This window comes from Lissotriton vulgaris, chromosome 10 (assembly GCF_964263255.1).
Source record: "Lissotriton vulgaris chromosome 10, aLisVul1.2, whole genome shotgun sequence".
In the NCBI taxonomy this organism is placed as follows: Eukaryota; Metazoa; Chordata; class Amphibia; order Caudata; family Salamandridae; genus Lissotriton; species Lissotriton vulgaris.
The window spans coordinates 1,071,714,594-1,071,738,239 of record NC_141698.1 but is presented as its reverse complement, the minus strand read 5'-3'; the positions used below and the strand labels follow the sequence as shown (position 1 = coordinate 1,071,738,239).

Genomic DNA, 23,646 nt, shown 5'->3' with positions numbered 1-23,646 from the left:
GAATGGCTCTAAGGCTAGAGCGAAGAGCAGGGGTGATAAAGGGCACCCCTGCCTTGTTCCCCTTTTAACTGCGAAGTTGGCTGAATTGGCTCCAGCATAGCTAACTGTTGCTAATGGTAGTTCATACAAAGATCGGACCCATCCAAAAAATTGTCCCTGAATGCCGAATGCGTTCAACACCGCCCACAGGTATTCCCACCCCACTCGGTCAAACGCTTTCTCCGCGTCTAGCATAACCATTCCGAGTGGGGTGGGGACAGTCGAGGCTACATCAAATGCAGTCACAGCAGTATTAATGTGAGTAGTGGTGTCTCTCCCCACCACAAACCCATGCTGTTGGCAGTTCACTAAATCAGGAATAATAGGGGCTAGACGATTAGTGAGAATTTTGGCAAAAATCTTGGCATCGGTGTTTATTAATGAGATGGGCCTGTATGAACCTCGGTCATCTGGTGGTTTACCTTTTTTTAGGAAAAATATTATTTTAGCAGTTCTCCAAGATATAGGAGCACTTCCTGTTTGACCTACAGAATCTATCACCAAGTGAAAAAGCGGTATGAGTTCTTTCTCGCATATTTTGTATAGTTCTATAGGCAAACAGTCTTCTCCCGCCACCTTGCCTGAAGGCAGTGCTTGGATGGCAGTCTTTATTTCAGTAATGGAGATCTTAACACCAAGTTGCTCGATTGTTTCCGTTAGAAATCGATTGGGCAAAAATGTACTTAAATAATTTATAATTTCTTCTTGAGAGGGTAAATGATCTGGAGTATATAAATGACTATAGTATTTAGCAAATTGCTCTAAGATTTGCTCTGGTTTATTGTATTCGATTGAGTCTGACCCTTTTATTGATTTTATAATTGTTTTAGCTTTTTTATCAGCTACCTTATAGGCCAAAATTTTGCCGATTCTATCGCCCCCTTCATATTGGGCTAGTTTGTATCTATGAATTTTGGAACTAAATTTCCCCCTGAGAGTCTTTTTTAATGCCGACCTCAATGAAACCAATCCTAATCTCAGTTCTTCTATATTTGTCCTCCCTTCTGTAGCAGCATCGATCAATTGTTGTTCAGCTAAAAGAATACTAGATAGAGTTAGCTTATCTGCCCTCCGTCTTTCAGCATTTTTCCTTAAAATGTATTGTTGCACATAGCCTCTGATGCTGCATTTACACGCGTCCCACACAAAATTAACTGAGGTTGAGTGAATATTAAGTGTTATAAATTCATTTATATGTCCTTTAATACCCATGATAAATTCGGCGTCTGTAAATAGATACCTAGGGAATGTAAACCGTCGGGGGGATTGCTCTTTGTTAAGGGTTTTAAATTCGAATAGTATGGGATTGTGATCGGATGTGACTCTTGGGCAGAGTTCTATATTGCAATTATCCACAATTTTATCTGTTGCCCATACCATATCAATTCTGGAACAAACTCTGTGGAGGGCCGAGTAGTATGTATATCCTGCTATGGTAGGATGCTTAATGCGCCAGACATCTTTCAAATTATGTAACCTACCCAATTCCACTATAGCTGCTCTAACTCTACGCATCCTTATTGTGTTAATTTTACTTGTGGAATCCTTCTTATAATTCATAACGCAGTTGAAATCTCCCATTATAAGTAGCTCACCCTCCCACTCGAGTAATTCGATGCTTAGTTTCTCATAAAGTTTGGGTTCGTCAACATTAGGGCCATAAACCAAGCAAAATACATAATATTTTTCAGCAATTTGCACCTGAGCAATTACCCACCTTCCCCTATCGTCAGCAGCGGTTTTAGTAATAACCATTCTTATATGCTTCTGTTTCAAAATAGCTACTCCCCGGATTGATGCCCCTAGTGTTGAACAAACAACAAGATCGTAGCCCATTTGAGATAAAAGTTTACGATCATGAAACCCAATGTGGGTTTCGGAGATAAGTGCCATGTGTGGTCTATACAAATTCATTTCTTCTTGCACCAATCTCCTTTTATCCTTACTATTGAGGCCAGCAACATTCCACGACAAACATCTAAAGAAAAACATTGATTGAAACTAAATTCTTCATAACCCTCTGTATTATATATCGTCTAATGTATAGGAACACAAAAGCTTTGTCTCTAAGTCTATTCATCTTTTTTTTTTTTTCCAATTCATAAAACTCTTTATAGAGAATTGTTAGACAATATGTCCATAACTGTCTTAACGACATTCACCCAAATGTATAAGTCGAAATTCTATGCATAACCATCAAATGAGTATTTGACACATTTATCAACTTGTTACTATAACACTCTTGTTCGAAGGGCTTTCACGGATGTATGATGTTACAATGCGAGTTCGTACAATGCGTGCCGACGCCCCCGAATCTGGTCCGGGATTGACGGACAGAGCTGTCTCCCAATGGCTAGCCTCCATTTATGGAGCTAGCCAATGGGAGGAGGGGGCGAGTCCCTGTTCCCCACTGCAAAACATAAGATTTTTCCTAGCGCACGCGTACTTCGTACGCATTTGCTAGGCAAAACCTAAAAAGGCTATGTTCTTTGTCAGTCCACTCTTATGCCATTCCTCTGGCCATTCCGCCCCACACCACTGAGGTCCCAGGATAGCCCCGAAACCAATGCTGCCTGCAGCGTCCGTGTACAATCCCAATTCAGAGTTAGACACCGGGGGAGAAGGCCAAACCACAGCGCCATTAAAGTTAATCAGGAAGTCGCGCCACACCCTCAGGTCCTCTCTCACCTCTGCCCAGAGGCGCACCCTGTGGTGCTTCTGGGTTAGGCCTACCATAGCTCTGGCTATTGATCTTGAAAAGGGGCGGCCCATTGGTATTATTCTGAGAGCAAAATTCAACTGGCCCACTAAGACCTGTAACTGGTGTAGGGTAACCTTGGGTCCAGCCAACGCTGCCTCGATCGCCTGGGAAAAAGCCTGCACCTTGTCTGAAGGCAACCTACACTCCCCCACCACTGTATCAATCTCAATCCCAAGAAAAGACATACATGTCGCCGGGCCCACTGTCTTGCCCAGGACCAAAGGGATATTAAATTCCCTGAACATGGCCACTAGCTGCTCTAACGCTTGATGACATGCTGTCAAGGCAGCTGGTCCCATCACCATGAAGTCGTCCAGGTAATGTACTACATCCCTGTGCCCTGTCCTGTACGAAAACAACCATTGGAGCATACAGCTGAAGGTTTCAAAATACCTGCAAGAGACAGCGCACCCCATAGGCATACACTTATCAAAGTAAAACTGGTGGTGCAACTGAAAACCCAACAAGTGATAATCTTCGGGATGCACTGGCAACAGGCGGAATGTTGACTATGTCTGTTTTGGCCATGATAGAATGAGGGCCTAAGGTCCTTACTTTCTTCAAAGCTTCATCAAAGGAAGAGTAGGTCACTGAACAAAGAGCCGGGTCGATAGCATCATTCACGGACTCCCCTTTTGGAGCAGACAAATTGTGGATCATTCTAAATTGGCCCGGCTCCTTCTTAGGTACCACTCCCAGCGGAGAGCACACGAAACCAGGGAGTGTTGGGGCCGGGAAAGGGCCCGCCACGCGCCCCAGTCCTCGCTTCTTCTCTACTTTAGACTCTACTACAGCTGGCTGTGTCCTGGCAGACAATAAGTTATTGCAGTACCCGACAGGCGGGACGCCCTGTGCTGGAATGCGAAACCCTTCAGAGAACCCAAGGTACAACAATTTGGCTGCTGACCGGTCTGGGTACTGATTCAGCCAAAAAATCAGTTTCCCAATGTCTACAGGAGTGGGCAGCTTATGGCTGAGAAGGCTTAGTCTCTTTGCCCCCTCCTCCCTTTTCTTTGGACTTTTTGATGCATTTGAATTCGGGGTGGGAAGGGTGCCCGCAGAAGGAACACGCATGTCTATACCTGCACTTCTCGGTGGACCAGGAGCACACTTTTTTATTAAATGCCCAACATGCCCCCCTCTTCTCTCCAGGCCCTCCCTGGGAAGTCCGAAAGGGCTGCCTGTTGCTATGCGATCCGCCTGACTTGCCATTCACACTTTCAAGCCACACATTGACCTCCACCTGGTCCCAGCCCATGTCCTGCACCTTCTCCCACCTAAAATCCCTATCATAATCCAACCAAGCCGTACCACCATGCGTCGTGTGCGCCTTCAAAATCTTATGCATATAGAATATCAATGACCCTGCTAACTCCTTTTTTTTCTCAATGACCACTGTCATAAACACCTGGAATCCAAAGAGCCAATTTGTAATAGATTCTTCCACCCTCGGTCTCTTGTCCCTATAAGAGCTGTCCTTTCCTTCCCTGTCTTTGCTCTCCACATCTAATCTTTTTGGTCTGATCAAAGAGAATATATCTACATATTCTCCTTTCCAAATCTTCTCCTTCATTTCAAGAGATACATGAGTAGCTAGACGGCCTGGCTTCGATAAAACATAACCCTGGCCCCCCTCCAGCCTTAGCACCCCCTCCGGGCTCATTGTTCGTGCCCTCAGACTTACCTCCGGAAGAACTGGGAGCATTTGAAGGGGCCGAGACCACCGGTTGCGCCGCCGGTACCCTCAAGGACTGCGCTTTAACCAACAGAGCTAGCTGTTCCCTAATCTCGCTGAGGGGGCCCTCATCAGCTCTACCTGGGGCCCAAGGCGCGACTGCCGCCGCCGCGGGCGCTACTGCTGGCAAGGGGGGCGAAACCGCTACACTCGGCAATGTCCCCGCTCCCTCGACCCCTTGAGGTGGTTGCCCCTGGGTCAGGGCCCTTAATGCGCTTAGTATTTCGTTCAGGGCGCCCCCTGCCACAGAGTCCCCAGGTTGCAAGGGAGGGGGCGCACGCAGGTAGTGGAGCAGTCGCATTCGCTTTCCCAGGCACCAGCGGGGCATATCCCAGCGCTGCTATGGCCCCCCGAATTTCATCTAAAATCCCCCCAGTCGCGTCTGCAGCAGGAGGCACTACCGGGACACATGGGGCGCTGCAGTGCGGTACCACGGGCAGCTGAGGTGAAGGGGGGGGGGGGGGGGGACTATCGTGATCACTGGCTCCAGGGGAACGCTCGCTGGATGGCTCGCCTTAGCACCTTTACTGCCCACCTTCTTCCTCTGTATGCTCTTCCCACTCTGTTTCTGCACTCTGGGCTTTTTTACAAATGGCGGGAAGGCTGCCTTGGGCGGGACCCCCTGCCTGCGCGGGCGCTCTACATTGATCGGAGCCTCTCCCTCCGGCTCAGAAGGGAGCTCCTCCGCCTCCCCTTCGCTGCTCTCATCCTCCCTGTTGAATTTCGCCAGCAATAGTGAAAGCAGCTGCGCAATTTCAGGATCTTTGTCCTTGCGCTTGTGGCTCTGACCCCTGGCCGGCATGTTCACTAACGCTACGCTGTCGTAAGCTCCCTTGATCCCGCACCTCAGGCGCTGCCGTTTCCCTCCCCTGCCGGCGCTACACCACGTCGTAAGTTGAGGGTGCCGGAGCCCCCTACCCACGCTCAAGGCAACTGCGAGCGAACGCGGGTCTCCGAGACGCCCTCTGCGCCGTGCAACCAAAAAAAAAAGGGGGGGGGGGGAGGCAGGAAGGGCAGGAAAGCCTGGTCTCAGAAACCCCTCGCCCGCCCACAGCCTAGCGAGCCCAGACCTCACCTGACGAGCTGGTCGACGCTCTCTCCGCCGCGTATCGCCTGCACCAGTCCGCCCGCCGGGAAATGCAGCAACCCGCTCCTCCTCAGGATTCTCCGGCACGCGATGGCAAGAGGGACTCGACTACGGGGGAGGAGAAGCTACTGGGCCGGGGTACACTAGATTTAAAAGATATCTTAATGGCGAAGGGAAATGGATCAAGTAGGGTGCGAGCAGGTCCGGTGCTGGCGGGGAAAGAGGCCGAGTTCCGTGTGATCTTGACCTAAATAGGTCATGGCCTCTGCCCCCACCCCCCCCACCGGACGTGCGTCACCCCTCCCCGACCCGGAAGCACTTCCCCGGCCGGCCGCCCATAGGGCAGCCGGCCAGATACTTTAGCCAATGAGGGCGTGGGCCCGAGCCCTAAAGGCGGGCTCGTCAAGCCTCGCCCTTTGTATATTCTTATATATCACTTTCGGCCTTGCATTTCAAATTTACTGTGCCCCTGCCACCCAGTTCTCTCCCCCCCCACCCCCCCCGTTTTGTGCTGTTGACAACATATCAGGAACGAGTCTTTGTTGCCCCTGATGTTCGGCGTAAGTGCTCTAGCTCCAGGAGCCCCAGAATTCAGTTAACTCCACACCTGAAGTACCAACAGATGTGCCCAAACGCTACTATAGGAGCCGTGCTGTAAATCGTGGCAACAAAGCACATTTCCATTGCTGTGCAGAGAGCAGATTAGAACTCCCTTTCACACTAGATGTGTGACACAGAATTGCCATATTGGGCAATTTCCTTCACAAATGGGCGATATCTTTCCCATTTGTGTGAGAAAATGCTCAACTGGCCAGTGCCTAGTATTTTGGTGGGTATAATTCAGCCCGTTGTGCGCATTTTTTTTAAGCTGCCACGGCGCTACAGTTTCTTTTTGTGAGCTGCCAGGCTTGCTTAATTGCCAACTAAAAGACACTGGATAATTAGGTAAAGAGGTTGTCCAGATTACACCACGTTGGTAAAGTGAGGACATGAGCTTGGATTACAAGGCGCATTCTGAGACTCTACAACCTAAATGTCCCCTCTGCATAACATTTGATTTCCTGTGCAGCTGCGCCAATTTAATAGTGCAGCGAAAAAAATGAACGTGTCCTTCTGTAAATGTAACTGGCGCTCCTGTAAAGCACTCCAATACCTTCAGGTCGAGTTCGCGGTATATAAAACCACAAAAAAATGCCATTCATTTATCAGCACTGAAAGTCTTATGCTACCGTATTCATGCCACATTAAAAAAAAAAAGCCGGACATTCTTTTTCTTCACCGTATGGATCGAAGTGAATTTTAAAGCACCAAACGCCACTTTAAAGTGCGTGCGCACTACCTACAGGGCAAGTGGCTGTGAGCACGGGTCATCTGCTCTGAGCCTGGACCCCCCTTGAGAAGCAAGACATTCTTTCCCTCCTTTATTGTGCCCCAAGGTGAGACCACCGCACAGGGGGTCTGCATGAGGGACATTTCTGCGAGCCTCACCGCCCACGGGTATTTCCTCAATATCCTGCACACAGCAGCAGAAAAGGCAAAGCTTGACCCGGGCGAGGAAAGGCAGCGCAATGGCTCTATTTCCATTTCGAAAGGTTGAAGCTGTTTTTTCCTCACCTTCCTCACCTTCTTATCGGCTACTCAGTGGTGTGGTGAACCTCCCACCTCCGCCTCCCCCTCGCTCTGTCAGCTGGAAGAGGGAGCGAGAGCTGCTACTAGGCCCCACTCAGCCCGTTATCCTCAAGATGAAGAGCAATGAATTCTACAGTGTGTGAAGTGTAGCACTGTAATAAGTGTTGCTTGTGTGCCCCAAATAACTGAAATGTTAGGGGGCCCAAGTTAGCTTCTAAGGGTAGACCAGAACTACTTAGTGGAGCAGGAACTCACTGCTACCCGTTTGCAACTTCTCACTCTAGCCGAGACCCGACTTGCTGCCTGAGGCATTCTCATTGTTCAGACATCTTTGCCTTGTGTGTGATTAAAAATAATCATTAAAACGGCTCTATTCATCAGAATAACGTATCCCCGTCCAGTGTACTAGTTAAGTCTTAAAATGACTTGACTAGTGAAATGGTAGTGAGGAAGATATGAAGGGTGCCATTAAAGAAGAGAAAATGCTGATTTCACTTGGCAGCAGTACAAAAATCTAGTGGTTTGTTCAGTTGGTATGTGCTAGTTTATACATATGCAGAGTTCTGCCAATGAACACAACTAGAACACTCGGACAGTACTTGTGTGAAACCGGGGGGCCTCCATTTAAATACTCATAGTTTGTGAAAGAGAACCTGGCTAGTTGAAAATTGGCTTCCATGCTTAAATGGTGTGATCTTAGGGAAATATTTTAATTCACCAAAACTAACTTTGTCTAAATATTCAAGAGAAGCACTTTCAAATGCATGCGTTCAGAATAGGAGCTGTACAAAAACCAGTTTTTGAATTAATATAGACTACAATGTTGCTCTACATTCTGGTCACATGCAGTGTTCACTTTTGCGGTGCCTCTTGGTTCACTAATGGCACTGTCATCAGAGCGGTACATTGTCCATTCTTCAAGAATGTCAAGACTGATGGCGCGGGCAAACCGATCATGAGGGTTCCGTTTTCTCCTTTTACAGATGCATAGTTTAGTGAGATTCTAGATCGTTGGCAGGGCATGAAACATGCATCTGTCTGTCTGTATTCAAGCCAAAGGGTGTTCATTTTTAATCAGTAAATAAATATTTTCAAAACATTTAGCCCCTCATTCCATACGTGCATGCATTTATGGTGATGCATACACTTGTTTCTCTGTCAGCCCTCATGTTTGATGTATGGACGGGAGTAGGTGGGACAAGGGGATTTTACAGGACATGTAGATCTCAGTGGCATTTTGTCCCTCGGACAAGTAGATTATTTTGAAAATTCCACATCTGTAGGAAAGTGCCCCTTTTGGTCATGGTCACCCCCACTTTCTGCTCACCAATACTATGGCTTTTCACTGGAAGTGCACTGGAAGCCTGCTAACCAGGCCCCAATGCCAATGCTCTTTCCCTAAACAAGGTAAACTGATACAATTGGCACACACCGTAGCACCCTTGTAAGTCCCTAGAAAATGGTACCCCCTAGCACCTAGGGCAGAGAGGGTCCTTAAGGGCTGCAGCATGTCTTATGCAACCCTGAGGAGCCCCCATGCAAATTGCATGCAGACTGCCATTGCAGGCTGCATGACATGGTGCAAACCATGGTGAAAACACAACATGGCACACACCCCTGTGTGCCATGCCCACGTCGCTGCTTATGATATATGTAAGTCACATCTACAGCAGGCCTTACAGCTCTAAGGCAAAGTGTGTTATATTCTATGTGAGAACATTTATGTTATGTTAACAGGTTTATTAAGCGCAACAGCAGCCCCCAGCAAAGAGGCGTCCCAGTGCAAACCAGCAGTGAGGTGCCAGAACATAAAAGGCGCATGACCTATGGAATGGGGGAAGAGAAAGGTTTTTTTAGAGATTTCCTAAATTCGAGGTAGTTCGTGATTCCTCGAATATGGGCTGGTAAAGAATTCCAGAGAGTGGCTGCTTTATTCCCATAATAAGGACCACCAGCACGAACCCTCCTGACTCTAGGAACCACCACCAGATGTTGTCCCGCAGAGCGAAGTTGGCGAGAGGGGACAAGGTAAAAGCAGGCAGTTTCAGGTGAAGCCAGTTTCAGAGTTTTAAAGGCTATACAAATAGACTTAACCTCTATGTGCCTAACCACAGGTAGCAAGTGAAAACAGCGAATGGCGCTTGTCACTGAGCAGACTCGGCACAGCCCAATAAGGGATTTTACAGCCACGTTCTGGACTCTCTGTAGCCTCTGAATCTCAGACTTATTGGCTCCCAAATACAGCACATTTGCATAATCCCGTCGGGGCTTGGATGATGATCTGCCTAGTAGGGGCGTCAAAGAAGCCCAGAATGGGTTTGAGTTCCTGCAGCAGTCCGAAGCAAGTACCTGCCACTTTTTCGTCAGTCTGAAAATTAAGTGAGGCATCCATCCAGACCCCTAAGTTCGTCACTGCTTGCTTAGGGGCAGGGGCAGTACCTAGGCAGAGCTCACTCCATAGACCGTGGTCTCTGCCCACCAACAGCACATCCGACTTGTTGGCATTCATCTGGAGACAGTTGGCGGTCATCCACTCGGCGACTGCCGCAAGATCACTCTGAAATTTCAGGCCGTTCTGCTTAGTCGCACAAGAGAGCCACCACGAACTGTGTGTTGTCGGCATAGGAGATCATGGTCAACCCTCTGCTCTTGGCTACTCTGGCCAGAGGTTGAACATAGAGATTGAAAAGCAGAGGGCTCAGGGAGAAGCCCTGTGGAACCCCTTGACTTATGGGACGCATACTGGAGGTAAAGGGAGGAGCAATCACCTGGAGAATCCTATCCGCAAGAACAGAGGCCAGCCACTGCAGAGCAGAGCCAGTAACTCGGCGACGCAGCAAGATGGCATGAGACACTGTGTCAAACGCAGCACTAATGTCTGAGAGGATCAGTGCAGACGTCTGACTGGCATCTAAGGCTTTCCAAAGATGTTCAGTCACAGCCAAGAGTGCTGAGACTGTGCTGTGGTCAGGGCGAAAGCCATTTTGGGAAGAGTAATGAGTTCTGCGGAATGGGGGGTGGGGGGGGGGGGGAAGCCTCTAATGTAGCATAAGTGTTATTGCAGGGTACCTCAGGGGGCCAGAGAGGATCGTAGGGAAGCATTTGTAGATATTTTCTACCTTCTTAAAGAAGGCAGTCAGCGCTTCACACTGTTGGTCAGAAGTGATCAGAGATCCAGCGGCATCACTTTGATTGTTAAGGCTAGAGACTATAGAAAAGATGCTCTTTGCTGGATTAGTGCTCTTGCTAATTTGCTCTGCAAAAAAAAGCTGCACGCTCAACTTGGATGGCCTTATGATATCTCCTTAAGGCGGCCCGATAGGAGACCTTAGAGGTCGGATCGAAATCCTTCCTTCAAGCTCTCTCCAACCTTTTGCACATTTTACTCAGGGCAGCCAGCTTGGTGTTGTACCATGGATTAGATTTGGATTGACGATTTATGGACATGTTAGCAGGAATAAGGTTGTCCAGGGGCTAACTGATCCAATTACAAAAGGCCAAATTAGCCTCATTGGGGTCAGCCGAAAACTCCGGGGGGGTGGGGGGAAGGGGGGTGGAGCGGACAGCTAAGTTTGAAATAGATCCCAATTCAATTTGTGCCAGGGACATTTAAGAGAAAAGGTTTTAACTAAATTACGCATGGGTGACGCCCTGAATGTACATGGAAACTAAAAAGTTATCCGACCAGCCCATCGGGACAGGAGTGCAGACCGTAAGGAAAGGTATATTGGTAAAAACTGGGTCCAGTAAATGCCCAGCTGAGTGCGTTGAGCCGAAGACCAGTTGATCGAGCTGACACGCAATGAGATCTGCCAAAAAATTGTCCACTTCAGGCTCAGAGAGATTGTCCAAATGCAAGTTAAGGTCTCCTATGACTGTAAAGGTAGGAGCATTAACCACCAAGGCACTTACTGTCTCTGTGAGGGCTTCTCTAAACATTTGAGAGGGACCCGGAGGTCAGTAAATTTAAAGACCTGTCATGGTGTAGTTAGGGTTCAAAGTGATTTTAAAATGGGCTCTTTCGCAACCGGCAACGTAATTTTTTTATGAAGGAGCAAAGGTAGCTAGTTTTAAAAACAACTGCAATCCCCCCACCTCTCGATGCCCTGTTGAGGGTAAGTATTTTGTAGCCCTGCTTCCCTGCGACCCCTGCTTCCCCAAGACCTGGGAGATGCCACCACGTGCCCGAGGCGCATTCGGCACCAGGACAGTTGGGAAATTAGATACCGAGGAAGGTGTGGTGGATAACCAGGCCAGTCACACCCCTAAATTGGGCTGCCTGATGTGATTCACGAAAGGAGGATTTCGGTGGAATTAGGCAATCTGGCAATGGGGTGTAGTAACCCGAAATGTAGGTAACCCATTGGTTATTACCCTTCACTCCAAACACCCCCAAATCTAGCATTTAGGAGAGCCCCTGGCACCAGAGAAGCAGACTCCACTAAGTAGGAGAATATAGAGGAGCCGAAGAAGCATGAACTGAGCACCTGTGAGTGACTTTTTTTCAACCCGTCTGCTGCTCCCGACAATTGCAACAACTTGTCCTGCCACTGTGCAAACTCCAAAAGCCTGGGAGAACTGCCAGCCCTTCACCAAACAGCCAGTATCTCCCTTGGAGTGGCAGTAGTATTTACCTGCAGCCTACAGGTACCGAAATGCAAGCTCTGATATACAGAGGCTGACCACGGACTCTCTGTCACAGCACCCATACAGGAGGAGGTGTTCGGTGCTGCTAGAGGTCAGTCCCATAGTCCCAGCGAGTAATGAGTTGCTAGACCCTCCAGGAGCCCTCCATCACCATACAAAACCCGGGAGTCTGGTTGGATGCCGGCCTTACCTTCGTTGGCCACACTAAGAAGACAGCCGCGTGCTGTTTTGGCCTGTTGAGAGGTCTTAGACCTGTCCTCAAATACTTTGACGCTCCAACCAAGCAGCTGGTAATCCAGGCTACTGTCATCTCCCGCTTGGATTATGCCAGCTCTCTCCTGGTTGGAGCTAATCAGGCAGAAATCGCCCGTTTGCAACGGGTACAAAATGCTGCGGCCAGAGCGATTGTTGGCCTGCCCAGATTTTGTTCCGTGTCCAGCGTCCTTCGCTCCCTGCACTGGCTTCCAGTGAGGAAGCAAATTAATTTCAAGGTTCTCTGCTTGACCTTTAAAATTCTGAAAGGCATAGGCCCCCAGATTATGTCCAATTTCCTGTCCTTCTACGTACCCACGCGTACACTTCGCTCTCAAGGTCAGGCCATTGCTGTGGTTCCTAGATTTAGGCTTTGCCGTGCCGGAGGACGCTCTTTCAGCGTTAAAGCTGCTACCATCTAGAACCCTCTTCCGGTTGAAATCCGCCTGATGGTGGACCTCACGCCCTTTCGGAAAGCCATCAAAACTTTCTTGTTCTAATTTTAGTTATCCTTAATCCCTTGCCATTATGTTCCTGTTGTGTTATATCCTGCGTTGTCACTGCGCCGGGACGCTCCTTAGCTGGAGCAGCTGTGCGCATAACAAATTACGTTAACATAACATAACATAGGGTGCAGGACCCCTTGCAGCAGTCAAGACTTGTTGGTGGTCCAATTCCGGACACGGGCCCTGCAGACCCCAACTAGGGACGTCAGTCCAGCAGAAGCCAGCACAGAGTGGCACAGCTGTCCTGTTTTGTCCCCATCTCCAGGTCGACCTCCAAAGTAAGAGCCTCTGACCACTGCGACCTGACACCTAAAAGCACCTCTGCACAGAGCCCCAAGCCAGAGTCCAAGTGAACCAACTGTGCCAAAGGTGTTTTGAGAACCTTAAGAGCTGAGCTCAACACCCCCCCCCCCCCAAGTTTCTGTAAACCAATAAGGGTTGCCTGGACTCTACACTGTGTGCTATGCTTTAGTGCACTATATAGAGAGCCAGCGTCCTCCTACATACCCTCAGCACCCTCAAGATTTTTCCCTTCATGTCTTTTTTTCCTGAGCACATTCACAGGTATAGAATACCATGGGCGTCCCCAACCTGCCTGCCTACAATGCCCCTATCTTTCACCATGTCAGTCCCACACACACTGCACCTGCTCTAAGCTATGCAAGTGCACGGAAAGCACAATATGTAAAGTAACTGTTAAACTATTTCAGGGGCTTTGCAGACTTTCAAGATACTTTTGGAGCTTCTCGTTGCTAAAAGGGTCTCATTTCTGATATTGATCTCTTTCCATGCATGTCATTGCATGGAAAGAGATAAATAGAAAGTGTACCTCTAAGTGGCACACATTTATCAGTTGAATGTCAATCATAAGTGCACTGAAACCATGGAAATGTCACATAAGCAACCTGAAAACGTGGCAGCTATGTACAGTGTGTAATCAAGGTAGGTCCAAATGGTAATGGACAGCAACCGGATTAACATTTTCAAGGAAGGGATATATTTCAACAAGGTTTTTTCTTTTATTCCGCTGCATGTTCTGCTTAACATTCTAATATGATAAAAACAGAAGCATTATTGTCTGTTGCAAAGTTTGCAGTAATAATGAAGCGACCAGATCGATACCACTGGTGGCAAGCCTTCTTTTTATCCAGAAATCAGTTACCCTACCATATGCAACACTAAGAATTCTGTCAGCATTCATTCAGTTAGCCGGAGTTACATTTATGGGCTGGTTATTGGTAGTAGAGTCCTCTGAGAAAGTATGCACTGTTCAATGCAATCTTTCTCAGCGGACTCTACTAACCTAGTAGTTTACTGGTGCTGGGAGTCATAGGACCATTTATACTTGCTTTGCTCACTGGAATTAGCTTACCACTTAGGGTTACCATGCTTACAGCTGTCTAGGTTAATGAAAACCAGGTTAATCGCCCATACCTGTTGCGTCCCACACATATCTGGCTTCAAACCCCAGTGCTCTGCAGCACAATGTGAAGCAGTTGGCCCATTCACCACATCGACCACTTCTGGTTTCCAAGAGCTTCTCAGGATCATTATACCTGGAACACACAAACACAACAGGGCCATTAATGCAGCAGGAATCCTGCCTTCTGTCAAAAATGGGTTTCAATTTCCTCCTTCATCAAAAGTAAATTTTGTTAGGATTTCAAGAACCACCACTTTTGGTTTTTTAGTTTCATAAAATTTAAGGACACATTGGAAACAAACACAAACTTGCTACTGCTTTTTATCCAAACTAACATCAATTAAATCCCACTTCCAAGTTCCAGAAAAATCCAATAATAAAAAGCTTTGGCAAAGGCAATACGTTTTGCCTTTGGGACCAATTGGTTTTGCTGTCCAGCATAAAACGAGAAGGGGAAAAGTAGCACATGAGGAAAAGTGTAACACCTGTGTGAGAGGAGGGAGAAGAGCATGAAAGTGAAAGCAACACTGAGCACATGGCAGGGAGAAGCATATGAGAGAGAGAAGCAGCACTTGAGCACTATAGAGTGCAGGAGAGGAAAGTAGTAAACACTGGTGAGTGCTCAAAACCACATGCACTCTCACTGAATGCTGTACCAAAAAGAAAACAGTTCCCTAACAGTAAGCAGTGAAAAATATACAAGTCAGTAAATCAAAAGGATAGTAAAAAAGAGATACTCCAGGGAAGAACAAACACAAGAAGAACAAGGCATACCAATGAATAAGAACCAAGAAAATGAGGATGATTAAGCCAACCAATGGTAAGCAAGAGGTGGGTTCTAAACCCACAGTAAGTCTGTGGTAAGCCCATTATAGGCCTTTCCCAAACAGACAGTTTGTGCTGTCTGGTATGCGAGACCTGGAAAGTATTTTAACACCAGAATATCTTGGTCACTCCAGTATTGGATTACAAAAAAGGGTGAAAGGAGCAATGTAAGTTGTTGTTAAATGAATTCCAGTGATTACATAGTTAAAATCAGCAAAGACTTCTACAGAATCAAATATTTTCTATGAATGTAGATGTAAAATGTGAAGACATTATGATGGAATTAGGAAATTTGCGAAGTGGTCTATATATTTCTAGGAGCACAGTGTTTTCCATCTTAAATATCTCCCTCTAACCTGGCCACCCCAGGTTCGTATCCATTTATAAAATTGTTTGACTTTCTCATTGTTTCACACATTTGGCCCTCTTAATTTCAGTTATGACTAAATTAATATATCTACAGCATCCATGTTATGCAAGTCATCCTGGTATTGTTCCTATTTAATTCTTCAGATAAAAAAAGTGATAGATCTTAATATGTATTCTCTCTCCCATGTCTAGATCTTAATATGTATTCTCTCTCCATTGTCTGTCTCCCTTTTGCTTCAATTGTGGCCTTACCTTCGCTTATGCATGTTCTTTCTGATCAGCCACACATTTTTCTGAAGAAGAATTCGACAATCGGCGAGTTCATGGAATGTGCAGTTCAACAGCAGACCTTGGCTTTACTGGCTTGGGAGGATTGGGGGTGAGGGGGCACGTTCACAGGAGCATGTAAAGTTGAACACTGACCTGCATACTAATAGGTGTTGGCTTCTGCCCTATCATCCCACATTGAGGTAATCGAGTGGAGGTAGCTTCTTTACAGTAGTTCTGTGTGGGCCATTTTACCTCTAGATTTATGGAGGACATAAACGTCTATCCGAGAGCTTTCCAAACTGTGTGTCGCGACACAGTACTGTGTCACCTGGAAATGGTGGGTGTGCCGCGGGATGACGCCGGTACTGCAATTGTACGCCAGATGTACATGAAGAAAGGCGACCGTTAGGCGAGCGTGTGTGCGCGCCGAGCGCGGCACAGGCGCAGTTCAGTCCGCAGCCATTCTCGAGTGTGAAACGGCAGGCCCGGAGAACAATTCGTTGACCGTGGGGCGCCGTAAGGCCTTGCCTTGACATTCTTTACAAGTTCCGAGGTAGGGCATAGTGCGCTCCTTTCTGCTTGATGTGGTGTTTTAATTACAAGTCTGCATTGAGAGTTCTAGCCTGGACCCATGGTAAGGGGCAGCTCTCTGTAGTTTACAGCATTTCGCTGCGATCCTGGTCTCTCGCTGTCTCAATGTAGAATGTGAGGTACTTACCGCACCCAGCAAGTACGGGACCCCGAGGTTTCAGCATTGATGGGGTGAGGTAAAGACCTCCACCCGTTCTGGCATTCTCATAATCAGGCAGTTAGAGTTGTACCCCTTGGTGAGCAGGGTGGGCCGCTCGCTTCTTTAGCCAGACCCAGCCACCACACAGATGGCGCCACTCTTGACAACAGTTTTACACCTCTCATCCAGCCGGTGTGCACTGAACGATGGCTGGCAGCCGCTACGACGTACTCCACAGGTGCACGTGACATTCACCACTCTTTTGAACTGGTGTGACGTGGCTGCATCAGTGTGACATGGGTATGACTTAGATGCATCGGTATGACGCAGCTGCACACAGTAATTCGTTGGCTCCAGCAGCAAAGCCCCTACATGGGGGGGCCCTGCCTGCCAAGAGCGAGCTTCCATCGAACGCCATAACGTTGCAAGAGAAGAGCATCTTCAAAAGACAGAAGGAGCACTTAAGGCAGTCCTTTGCTTCTTTCTTCAAAATGAGCGGGTTATCTAAGGGGAGCGGACCGAGCCAAAAGGAGGCCCGGAAAGAGGGCAGTGAGAAGGAAGAGGACCGTGGTACAGATGAAAACTCAGGAGCCATCTCTTGTAAAGCATGTACATAATACGCGATGAACAAGCTACTTACCTTCGGTAACGCTTTTTCTGGTAGATACTATATCTGCCTGTGGATTCCTCACCTTGTGAATATCCCCCTTGCGTCAGCAACGTTCGGAAATTTTCTTCGTAGCACGCCGACGTGGGCGACGTCACAGGAGCACGGCATCGCGCGCGACTCCGTCTGACGTCACCGACCCCATATCAGGCCCACGCCGGCGTGATGTCAGTTCCGCCCTTTTTTCCGTGCCTTCGAGGCACACGGACGGACCAACGATAGCAAACATGCAAATATACAATGTACACAGTACATATAGAACTAAATCAATACAATAGTATAAACCATATATACAGAAAGACCAGGTATAGCAGAGTGGACAACGGGGAGGCGGGTGGGTCAGTGAGGAATCCACAGGCAGATATAGTATCTACCAGAAAAAGCGTTACCGAAGGTAAGTAACTTGTTCTTCTGATAGATACATCTGCCCTGTGGATTCCTCACCTTGTGAATAGATTCCCACAGCAGTCCCCACTCCCGGAGGAGGGTGTCCACTCTGCTACACCAGGAAGTCTTGGAGGACAGAGCGCGCAAAGTGGCCATCCCTCCTCACCTCGGTATCCAAGCAGTAATGCTTCGCGAAAGTGTGGAGGGAGGCCCAAGTCGCGGCCCTGCAAATATCCTCAACAGGTACACCCCTAGACAAAGCAGATGTTGCAGACTTTGCCCTAGTTGAATGAGCTCTAATACCCTCAGGAGGGTCCTTACCCGCAAGGGAGTAGCAGATCTTGATGCACAGGATTATCCACCTGGAAAGAGTGCGCTTGTGCACCGCTCTGCCCTTCTTGCAGCCAGCAAAGCCAACAAACAGCTGGTCGTCCATCCGGAAGTCCTTAGTCCTGTCCAGATAGAAAGACACCGCCCTCTTAGGGTCCAGGCGATGCAGCCTCTCTTCCTCCTTAGACGGGTGAGGGGGAGGATAGAAGGTAGGAAGGGTAATGGACTGCCCAAGATGGAAAGGAGTCACCACCTTAGGCAGAAAAGCAGCCCTGGTCCTAAGAACCATCCTTTCAGCATGAATGGTCAGGAATGGGGGTTTGGAACTTAGAGCTTGAAGCTCACTTACCCTCGTTGCCGAGGTGATTGCAACGAGGAAGATAGTTTTAAAAGAGAGAAGCCTCAATGGACACTTGTGCAAGGGTTCGAAGGGAGAACCCATTAAAAAGGTCAGCACAAGATTCAGATCCCAATGAGGAACAATAAAAGGAGTAGGAGGAAACATATTCATGAGACCCCTCAAGAATCTCAAAACCACCGGAGATTTAAAGAGAGAAGGCTGATCCGGCAAACAAAGAAATGCCGATAAGGCCGAAAGATAACCCTTGACCGTGGCCACAGCCAAACCTTGCTGTGCCAGATAAAGGGCAAATTGTAAAATATTAGACAAATGAGCCTTCAAAGGGTCAATATCCCTCTCCCTGCACCAAGAAACAAATTTTGCCCACCTGCCCACCTATAGGAGTAAATGGACTTAGTGGTGTCACGCCTGGCAGAGAGAATGACATCCACCACCTCGTGAGGGAGAGAAAAAGAACTCAAGTTGCCCCGTTCAATCTCCAGGCATGAAGGTGTAATGTCTGGAGGTGGGGGTGTAGAACCTGCCCCTCCATCTGAGAGAGGAGGTCTGCCCTGTGAGGGAGACGGAGCGGCGGGTGAGAGGAGAGGTGGAGTAGGTCCGAATACCACACCCTTCTTGGCCAATCCGGAGCAACCAATATGACTTGGGCCCGGTCTTGACGAATCTTCCTCAGAACCTGAGGAATCAAAGGTATGGGAGGAAACGCGTAAAGGAGTTGATCTCCCCAACCCAACTGAAACGCGTCCCCCAATGCTCCTTGCATCGGATACTGGAGACTGCAGAATGAAAGGCAGTGAGCATTCTCGCGAGTGGCAAATAGATCCACCCGAGGAGTCCCCCACATCTGAAAGATGTCGAGAACAACCTCCGGGTGAAGCCTCCACTCGTGGTCGGCAGAGAACTGCCGACTGAGACGGTCTGCACGCACGTTCAGAACTCCGGCCAGATGATTTCCCACCAGACAAATCTGATGGTCCTGAACCCAGGACCAGAGACGCAGAGCCTCTCTGCAGAGACACTGCAACCCTACTCCTCCCTGCTTGTTGATGTACCACATCGCAGTCGTGTTGTCCGTTAGGACCTGAACCGAACGACCGCGAAGGGAAGGGAGGAAGGCCTTGAGCGGCAAACGTATCGCCCTCAATTCCAGAAGGTTGATGTGAAACAACCTTTCTTCCGGAGACCAAAGACCTTTGACCTCCAGGTCTCCCAGATGAGCACCCCACCCGAGAGTGGATGCATCCGTTATCACTGTGGCCACTGATGGAGGCAGTTGAAAAGGCTTTCCTTGCGACAGATTGCCTTCCACGCCCCACCAAGACAGATCCACTGCAGCTTCCCTGGAGATCTTCACTGACTCCCTGAGATCTCCGTTGTGCTGATACCACTGCCTGCGGAGGCACCACTGGAGCGCCCTCATGTGCCAGCGTGCATGACTGACCAACAGAATGCAAGAAGCCATCAGACCGAGCAGGCGAAGGACCTTCAGGACTGGAACAACCTCTCCATTGTAGAATAAAGGAATCATTTCCTGAATGTCGTGAATCCTTTGAGGTGGAGGGAATGCACGACATACAGAAGTGTCCAGTACCGCACCTATGAACAGGTTGCGCTGGGAGGGCACCAGGTGAGATTTGGGTACGTTTATCGAAAAACCCAACCTGTGTAACAACTGAGTTGTCTCCTGCAGATGATGGAGCACCATCTCCGGCGACTCTGCTTTGATCAGCCAGTCGTCTAGATAAGGGAATACAGGAATCCCTGACCTTCTGAGATGCGCAGCCACCACTGCCATCACCTTGGTGAAAACTCGAGGCGCAGTAGTAAGTCCAAACGGGAGGACCGCAAACTGGTAGTGCTGCGATCCCACTGTAAAACGGAGATACTTCCTGTACGACTTCAGGATTGGGATGTGAAAATACGCATCCTGCAAGTCGATCGACACCATCCAGTCTTCTTCCATCAGCGCCAGAAGAACCTGAGCAAGGGTGAGCATTTTGAACTTCTCCTGTTTGAGATAGAGGTTCAAAATCCTGAGATCCAGGATCGGCCGAAGCCTGCCATCCTTCTTGGGAATCAAGAAATACCGGGAGTAGCACCCTTGACCCCTCTCCTGCTCTGGAACCACCTCTATTGCACCCTTTCGAAACAGTGCCAGGACTTCCTCCTGCAGGAGAAGCAGGTGGTCCTCCGAACAATAACCTTGGCAAGGAGGGTAATTGGGAGGGAACTCCTGAAAAGGAAGTGCATACCCATTCTCTACGAGATTGAGAACCCAAAGATCTGATGTAACCGATTCCCAATCTCGTAGAAAGTGAGTAAGCCGACCCCCTACTGGCCCTACATGATCCTGAATGGAGGATCTAGGGCTGCTTTGCTGATGCGGGTGGGGGTTGGGCATTATTGGAGGAAGTGGAGGAAGAGGAGACTTGACGTCCACGTCCACGACCCCTCTGTCTACCTCTATAGGACCTATATAGAGGGTTCTGCTGCTGCTGCTGTTGTTGTTGTTGGCCCTGCTTGAAGGGACGAAAAGAAGATTTACCAAATCCCTTGAATTTTCTAGTCGTCGACCCTCTCATCTGCAGACCCAAAGATCTTGCTGTGGCACGGCTGTCCTTAAACCTCTCCAAGGCCACATCAGCCTTCTTACCAAAAAGGCCAGTTCCTTCAAAGGGTAAGTCCAGCAATGTAGACTGCACATCCGCTGAGAAATCAGAAGACTTTAACCATGCGGCTCTCCTGGTCGCAATGGATGAGCCCATAATTCTAGCAACAGAATCCACAGTGTCCATGCCGCTTTGAATGACCATGCGGGCCGCAGCCTGAGTGTCAGAGACCACTTCATTAAAGTTTTTCTTATCCTCCTCAGGAAGTTTTGATGACAATTGCTTCACTGAGTCCATCAGCGCGTGCACATATCTACCTAAAAGGCAAGTAGCATTTGATGACTTAAGAGCCATGCTCCCAGAAGAGAAAGTCTTCTTCGCAGACTGATCTAATTTCTTAGACTCTTTGTCAGCTGGCACTTGAGGGAAAGAGCCTGCAGCCCTATTAGAGCAAGCCGCCTGAACCACAAGACTTTCCGGAGATGGGTGCGTAGAAAGAAATGCAGGGTCATCAGGAGCCACCCTATAGCGCCTTGCAATAACCCTTGAAACTGCAGGAGCAGACAACGGCCTCTTCCAAATCTCCTTAATTGGATCCGTCAAGGCATCAGTAAATGGCAGTGTAGGCTCCACAATCGAAGAAGGAGAATGCAAGACTTCAGTGAGGATGTTGGGCTTGTACTCCACTGTGGGCAGCTTTAAGCTAAGAAGGTCAGCAGCCTTCCTAATAACCACGTGATAGGGTGCCACGTCCCTTGATGGTGCATCAGAAGTCGAAGGCAGACCCCACTCGGGAGAGAGTTCCAGACCACTAGCATCCCGAAGCTCATCGAAATCATCATCATGATCAGGAAGCTCGCCTTCTTCCACATCAGAACTTTCATCATCCTTTTGTTCGAGAAGACGCTGAGCTCTTCGCCTCGACCACTCCAAACGAATCGAAGTCGACGGATCCGGTAACGACTCCGACGGCGCTGGTTCCGACGTCGATCGAGGAGCCGGAGCAGGAGGACGAGAGTCATGAGCAGGTGTGGTACCTCGATCCTCATGCACTGGGACAGGAACAGACTAATTTGCATATAGCCAAGTTCTGAAGCTGGGATGGTGCAGTGAGCTAAAAAACGGCGATGGATCATGCCCTCATCTCTTGACTGGGTAGGAGTATTCTGCATCATTCAGAAACTCTGTCCATCACCTTTTACAAAATTGATTTTATCCACACTATGTGTGGGAGGGTATACTCAGACGTGAGTCCCTTGCTCATTGCACCATCAGGATTCAAGCAAGCCGGGCCGACGACGGCTGAAATGCCAGAAACTGGTCCCCGGTAGCTTGTCTCCTTCCCAGTATAAGAATTGGCTTGGTAGTTTGGTTTGCCCTGTTCCCATCATGCACTGGGACAGGAACAGACTAATTTGCATATAGCCAAGTTCTGAAGCTGGGATGGTGCAGTGAGCTAAAAAACGGCGATGGATCATGCCCTGATCTCTTGACTGGGTAGGAGTATTCTGCATCATTCAGAAACTCTGTCCATCACCTTTTCCAAAATTGATTTTATCCACACTATGTGTGGGAGGGTATACTCAGACGCGAGTCCCTTGCTCATTGCACCATCAGGATTCAAGCAAGCCGGGCCGACGACGGCTGAAATGCCAGAAACTGGTCCCCGGTAGCTTGTCTCCTTCCCAGTATAAGAATTGGCTTGGTAGTTTGGTTTGCCCTGTTCCCATCATGCACTGGGACAGGAACAGACTAATTTGCATATAGCCAAGTTCTGAAGCTGGGATGGTGCAGTGAGCTAAAAAACGGCGATGGATCATGCCCTGATCTCTTGACTGGGTAGGAGTATTCTGCATCATTCAGAAACTCTGTCCATCACCTTTTCCAAAATTGTGGTACCTCGATCTCGACTGCAAGGTCGATCCGGAGTCGGCGAAGCCGCATGCGGAGTCGAAGACCTCGGTGGAGCCGTACCGAGCCATGGTGAAAGAGGCTCCAGCATGAAAGGCATAAATGGAGCTGGGGCGTACGACTGAGGAATACCCAGATTGTACGATAATGGACCCATGGGGCCACCAGGCGCTCCAGTGGGGTACATTGCCCTAGAATATACTCCAAACATCGCATTGAGAAAATGCGAGGGATCCTGTCCAGGACCAGGAAAGGAAGGGTACGGACCTACCGGATGTTGCAATGGAGGCCGCCCCGACACATCCTCACCCTGACCTTCTGGGTTCACAGGAGTCTCCGCTGAAGCCGGTTCTTGAGGAGTCACCTCTTCTTCCTCTTCATGCTCCGAGGATACCGGCTCCGGGTCCGGAGAACCTTCTCTTGACAAAGCAGGCGAAGGAGAGAAAGTCTTTACGATGTTTGTGAGACTTTCTCTTCGAGTCAGAGGATTCCTTCTCCGAATGATGTTTCGAACTGTGCTTCCTCCTCTTATGCTTTCTCCTCGAGGAGCTCAAAGCATGACCGGAAGCCGACTTAGATCTAGACCTTTCTCTGGACTTTGACTTCGCTTTAGATCTCGACTCCTCTCCAGACCTCGAACCCGCTCTGGATCTCGACGCAGATCCCGACTTCGACCGAGACCTTTGCTTCGACTTCGATCTTCGTGACGTCGATCTCGAATGTCGTCCAGAATCCTGTTTCACCTTGGCCAAAAGTAATTTAGCTTCACGCTCTCGAAGCGCCTTTGGATTCATTTTAAAACAGGAATCGCAGTTCTTGACGTCGTGACTCGAACCAAGACACCACAAACAATCCTTATGTGGGTCAGTGATGGACATCATGCGGGCACAAGACCTACATGGCTTAAAGCCTGTTTTCCTCGACGACATCTCCGGAGAATAACCAAGTCGTAAGAGAGAAACAGTGACAATTATTAAACAGAAAGATACTAGGTATCGCTGAAGATCCCGAAAACCGTTAGCGTCGGAGACGCGGAAAAAAGGGAACTGACTTCATCACGCCGGCGTGGGCCTGATATGGGGTCGGTGACGTCAGACGGAGTCGCGCG

At 48.7% G+C, this 23,646-nt stretch overlaps 1 protein-coding gene across 1 annotated transcript in view; it reads right to left on the bottom strand.

Moving 5' to 3' along the window:
- The window catches only part of NGLY1 (N-glycanase 1), a 421,608-nt gene that overhangs the window by 227,315 nt on the left and 170,647 nt on the right, over positions 1–23,646 (bottom strand). The window contains exon 6 of the mRNA XM_086942132.1: positions 14,091–14,212. Within this exon, the coding sequence (XP_086798258.1) occupies positions 14,091–14,212 (122 nt within the window). The remainder of the gene's footprint in view (positions 1–14,090; positions 14,213–23,646) is intronic.